Source organism: Pygoscelis adeliae, unplaced genomic scaffold, assembly GCF_000699105.1.
Source record: "Pygoscelis adeliae isolate BGI_AS28 unplaced genomic scaffold, ASM69910v1 Scaffold298, whole genome shotgun sequence".
Taxonomy (NCBI): Eukaryota; Metazoa; Chordata; class Aves; order Sphenisciformes; family Spheniscidae; genus Pygoscelis; species Pygoscelis adeliae.
In genome coordinates, this window is record NW_008825303.1 from 441,649 (window position 1) to 447,936 (window position 6,288).

Below are 6,288 nucleotides of genomic sequence, written 5' to 3' on the forward strand. Positions count from 1 at the left end.
TTACATTATTTTCTTTTTCAGTTAAATATTTCTTTTCCTTTCAATTAACAGCTAAGGTAGCGCTAAGCCTGGGAGTGCTGAAGTAGTAGTATACAATGCTTGAAACACAAGAGAAGTCTGATGAGGAGTATCAATGAAACGCAAACATAAATCCATTCCACACAATAATCTCACATCATCAGTACAATTGTGCTTCTCTATTAAATAAATTTGTTTTTAATGGAAAAATGCCATAGTAAATATGCTGATGCACACCTAATTGGAACAAAATCAGATACAGAACTATTTGCATTAGGAGGGAGTCCAAAGGCTACAGAGAACTGGAGATTGAGAAGTTTGTCCAAAGACAGGAAGAGACTGCAGAAAGTTGGAGGTAGGAACAGCAGACTTTTATACTTGTAAGGGCTGAAATTCAGTTTATCACGATTATTAGAGAACAAAAAACGCTTAAACCTAGAAGATTGAGTCTGATGTAGAAAAAAAGAAAAAACCACGGTACAGATATAATTTGCCTCCTTTAAGATAATGACCTCAACAGATACTTATTGTGCTGTTCAAATCAGAGGAATAATCTGTTCTTCTGGTTTAAAAAATGGTTACTTACCAATCTGCAGTTTGCAGCAAAGGACATTTAGCATAGATACAAGACAAAAAAAGTAATGGTAAACATGCTACTTGGAACAGCCTAGCAAGCAAGTCTGTGAACTCCTTTCTCACTTGAAGTGAGGGAAGCAGAAGCTAACCAAACCCCAAATATATATCCTTTGATGTCCAAAGGTAGGATTTAGAGAACCGTAACATATCAGTCTGGAAAGGTATTAGAAAAGATAATAAAGCTTTATTACTTTAATTAATAGACTGGGCCACTGACATGTAGAGAAAGGTTTCGACATGTAAATTATGCTTCAGTTTCAGCACAAACTAAAGATTTAGACTGCTCTGAAAACAGTTATCCCCCAACTTTTCTTCTGCATGGTTTCCAGTTTCTAGTGGTCTGTAAGTAGCCTACTGTCAAAAATAAATGAATTTGACACTGCTGAGGCAGCTAGCGTTCCTATGACCACACTGGAACAGCCACTGCTGTTGAGTCAGACAAATGAGCTGTCAGGATATTATATTCATACTTCTAGCGAAGAAACTATTTTAAGGGTTTCTTGATTGGAGTTATTTAGTGGAATGCGTAAGTCTAAAAAGAACAAAGTTATCTATTCGATATCTCAAAATTCATAGCTCAACTCTTTCACTGAAATCCTGCTGGCCAGGTGTCCAATTAAATGTATTCCACATAAATACAAAAAACAATTAGAAAAACATTAAAACAAGCAGCACTAACATTTATTGAGAATGTAGCGCAATCTTACGAGACTCAGTTTCATTATTTCAATTTGATTAGCTGTGCAATAACTTTAATACTTAGGTTAGTGTATTATTAGCAGAGCACACCAAATGGACAAATTTATAGATAGAAAGATGCAGTAACAGACAGACAAATATACTGGCCAGCATGAGGTGCTAAGCTTTTGTTGATGTCCTCCTCCATCATTCTGAAACAGCCATTTCTTGCAATACTAATCAGTGCAACCATACTCAGAACCCTGTACCTGAAAGACCTTTGCATTTGCAACATTACTCTAAACACACTTAGACAATATTGGGAGAATATACTACATTAATGATTGTTTTTCAACAAAATTTTCCAATGATCACTCATGCACAAGTTTTTAAATAAGAGTTTATTACAGAAATTATTTGGAACAAAAAAGGCAACAGTATCTGTTGTAATTTAAAAAAAAAAAAGTAACATTGTATTCATGCCCTATAAGGTGAACTGAAGAAATGCTACAGGTTATTTCTTCCGCTGTCATTCTGTGACGCTTTCTAGTATGGATTAACTCACATCTGCATCACAAGAATAAAGTACGAACACAGTCCCTTTCCGTGCTTCTCTCCAGAAAGTGCTGCATATTAACAGAAAATATTGCAGACAGACCACAGTTCTATTCATTCTGCAGTATTGGAACCAGTGTCTAGGAAAGAAAAAAGAAAGTGTGAGTAATACATAACCCCCGCTACAGTTGAGTATAAATTAAAGAGAATTAATATCATTCTCTAATACCTTCCCCAAGCTCAAAAGCATTCCCCAAGCATTTTAGAACACGTTCTGTACCTACCCATTTCCCTCCACTGCTATCAATGTGATGCATGAACTGCTTGTGCTCTTTCACTTCAGTTAGCAACATTGAAAAGAGCCAGCACAAAACGTCAAGGTTGTGCACACACATCATTTGCTTATAAGGCATTAAAAATACAAGCAGCTTTGCTCTAACTTGTAGTGATACACAAACACTTTATTGCAGTCAGCCACAAGCACATCTGGCTAAATCACATGATCTACTTAAGAAAAAGGGTTTTGCACATCCAGTAGCATAGCTCCATCCTATGGAGCGTGGGCTATAGTCTATTATGCATTTTGAAATAGATGCAAGAATGAGCATGATCTTCATAAAACAACTGAGAGCAATTCTCTGTTCTGAACTTCTGTCAGAAGCACAAATTAACACCAGTGCAATTTCTGGTATTACTACCATGACTGCTTTCTTGTTCTTAGAGCAATGGAAAAAATACATAAACTTGGATACGGAGAAAGACAAATCAGTGTTTACTACGTTCCTTTAGCAAGTCAACTTCTTGTGGGGGAAAAAAAAGCTGTAATGTTAATAGCAACTTTAAGTCACCCACTTCTTGAAATTTTATCTGTATACTTTATCAAGAGTGAAAAAGATTCATACTTGAAAAGTAAGGTTTCCTCTACTAGCTATAATAAGCACACAAAAAATAAACAGAGTAAGACTATATGCTTGACTAATACCAGAAGTTGAGCAAACAATAAATTCTGTCAACTCTAAAAGTACAACTTGAAGTGACTACTGTAGTCATGCCAGGATCAGGAAGCCATGAAGAACCTGTTTCAGAGGTCTAGGGTATATGTAAATAAAGCCTTTTCCATTCTCAGTTCTTTCTTTTAGCATCGCTTCCCGGGGATGAAACAAGTGGCACCATTTCACACATCTTTAGCGATATTCTGGCACATTGATGGTTTTAAAAGTTAGAAACCAGCTTGCCACAAAAGTCACTAAATGACTTTTTCCAGTAAAGAATTTCAAGGAACACTGACAGAAGTAATCCGGTCAAGCAGATATGGAACATAAACTCCCATAAGCAATGTACATACAGTGAGCCTGTTGAGCAATACAATCTTGTAATATGATTTGCCAATGCTAGCATAAGCTTTTCATGTGCTTGGGTCCCCTACTATCAAATCCAGCAAACAATTGCTTAGACAGTTTTCTCAGGCAATTGCTTGCTCAGACTGATGAAGCACTCCTTCAATTCAACAAAACATGGTGCTGTTCTAACAAACAGGTTAATACTAGAAAAATCACCACACAGAAATTCAATTAAGGTTACTTCCAACTTTCTAATCGCTCTAGCAGTACGTACTTCCCAACAACAGGTGTACAGCAGTCTCTAACACATTCCTAATTTCAGTGCTTATGAGTTAAGGAAGCATTTAGCTTGCTTTTGTTTCATTTCTCATCATATGTAAAAGGGAGTGCAGAGCCCTACTTTTGTCTGAATAATACAATCAATCTAGCTTTAATCAGACATTTGGTCAAAGCTTTCTATAAATGATCAAGTCTTGCGTCTCAGCTTATTTATATCATATTCCATACTTACTTTTTCCATCACATGCTACAATTTTCACTTTATCCACTTTCACAAGTTCAGTGACCTCCCTAAATTCAACATCATTCAGTACAAATGTCCATACGTTGTCACAGAACCTGTATGTATTCAGAGACCCCTTTAAAAAGACAAGAGACATTTTCTATAGGATGCATCCCAAAAGTAACAGAAAATACGATGTTTACTATCTACTGAACTACGTACCTTCTAGAACTAGGTTTGCCATAAAGCCAACTGTGAACCTGAATGCATACAAACTTGGCAAGCAAGCAGTTCTGAGGAAAACTGCGGTTTAAATGCCCTCCAGTGGCTGAAATTCTCAAGACCATGTAGTGACGTTACAGCCTATCCAAGGGGAAGCTTCACAGGTACGCTACGGAGTTTTATAACTTTTCTAATGTGTATAAAGGATCAGTATCAGAAAAGATTTCTTAAAACATGGGCCGTAAGAAAAATCAGTTACAGCAGTGATCATAACAAGATGCGAATTTTGTGACTGTTTAAATAAAGCGACAGTCGAAATAAAAAATCACGACAAAACTGACCTATGTGACATAGAAGGGTATCCTTCACGTTTGATGTATTACTGAGGATGTTGATATATAAACCTTTTGGCCTTCATCTTCACATATTTTAAACTGATACTTGGAGCTTAAGTTCAAGAATATAATTTTTTTAATTTATCCACTAAACACATTCTGAACAGTTTTCTATACCACGTTACATACACAAAGCAAGTTAAGTGTGTTAGAGGTTAGAAGTTATGCTCTTTTTAACATATCTATACGGTTTAAAAATCTAAAATCTTAAGAGCCCACTTCCTTAATGCGTTCTGCATAGACATAGGAAGTATTAGGACATAAGTTAACATGACAACTGTTTTGGGTTTGTTTCTTTGTTTTTTCTCAAAATTACAATCAAGTTGACATTCAGCAATTCGCTGGCTATCTGACATTAATTAGGGTGGCTGGCTGGGAAAAAACCTCAAACTTATTTTTCTATGACACTTACAGAAAATAGCTACAAAATGATCCAGTGACTTGCACAAGGGTAGATCTACAACTCTCTAGTCTCTCTTCACATTATAGATGTGGCTGAAAATCCGGCCTCACCTCATTTCTGCCATGTACAACTAAGAGAAGCAAAAGTCTGCCTCCCCATCTGCAAGACACCGAGGATGGCAATGCCACCCATCAAAGCATTTCCCTCTTCCCCTTCCCCTGTTTTCATCCGTCCACCAAATCTGTTTCTGATTTTTGCATTCCTTCAAAAGATCCCTGGCAGAATAAGAAGATAACAAGCGTTACAACTGCGTACAGAATACACATGTAAACAGTCATTATTTCAGAGTCAAAATGGACCTTCGTAAGTTTTTGCTTAGAGCACACAGCTTTTAACGACATTCTGCATCAACACTTAGTTACTGTACCTCAGGAAGAACTTTTATATATTGTTATCTTACCCTGAAATTGACTCTGTTCCTGACTCGTTGTGCCAGTGCCGAATTTATAGCTTTATCAAACTGAAGTAGCACCTGAAGGGCCAGCTGAGGCGTGATTTGCTGTGACTAAATCAGTTTAAAAAATAAAAAAAAAAGTTTTGAGTCGTTTCAAAGTAAACTCAAAAATGCAGTAAAAATTAAAAACATCAAAACAAAGTTCACGTGAAGCAGATCTCTAGAAGAACAATTTACAGAAGTCTTACGTTCCTGTGTTTACTTCCTTTTTCCTATTTTAACTCTGAGAGAAGAAACGATGCGCTGACAAGTTTTTTTGTGCTACACAAAGATTTCTTCTGATAAATATTCATTGGAAGCAACCAGAAGAGCAGGAAATCGATTACAGCGTTCCAGATTAATCTGGCTGTTCACTTACTGGGCCACACAAGAGGAGCTTACGTCACTTACATAAAACATTTTCCTTCACCTAGAACGTCAAGAGAAAGACTTCCCACGTGAACGGAGTACCAATAGCTTTTGATTTCAATCAGTACGTTTTCCAAACGTTGGCCATAAGTACCGCCATACAGCAACCACAAAGCCATTTTAATAACTAACCTCTCTTTTTATTAAGCTAATTGCCCAGACCTTAAACCCCACACGCACCTGTATGAGCTCATCCAGACTCTCCTGAAGACTGTTCCCCAGCGTGGTATTTCTGTACAGCTGATACGCCATGGTTTACCGAGATGAGATGGGCCGGACACCTTCCTCGGGCTCTGGGCGCCTGTTACGTCCTCGCTCTCATTTAAAAGAAACGGAAATACAAAAAATCTAAAGAACGCAACAGAGCCCTTAACGCACAACGCACAGCAAGAGCAAACACTGACCGACAACTACGAGCGCCCAAGAGCACAGCGCGTTAACGACCGGCAGGAGAACCGGGCCGCCGGAAGGCAGTGGGGAGGGCGCCGCGCCGCTGCGGGCCCACACCGGCAGGCCTTTGTGCCCGACGGGCACGGAAGCGGCGTGCCGGGACGGGGCCGTCTTTGTTCGCCGCCCTTTCGGGTTCTAGACCGATCCCCCGCACCACGCGCCCCTCG

The 6,288-nt window shown here is 38.4% G+C and overlaps 1 protein-coding gene across 1 annotated transcript; it reads right to left on the bottom strand.

The window, feature by feature from the left end:
- Nucleotides 1-1,715: 1,715 nt before the first annotated feature.
- On the bottom strand, nt 1,716-6,094 carry GTF2A2 (general transcription factor IIA, 2, 12kDa). Its single transcript, XM_009330041.1, has 5 exons — nt 6,076-6,094; nt 5,852-5,988; nt 5,210-5,314; nt 3,739-3,865; nt 1,716-2,027 (listed from the first exon to the last, which is right to left on the bottom strand). The coding sequence occupies exons 2-5, from the start codon at nt 5,921-5,923 to the stop codon at nt 2,002-2,004; spliced, it is 330 nt and encodes a 109-aa protein (XP_009328316.1). The 5' UTR covers nt 5,924-5,988; nt 6,076-6,094; the 3' UTR covers nt 1,716-2,001.
- Nucleotides 6,095-6,288: the final 194 nt, after the last annotated feature.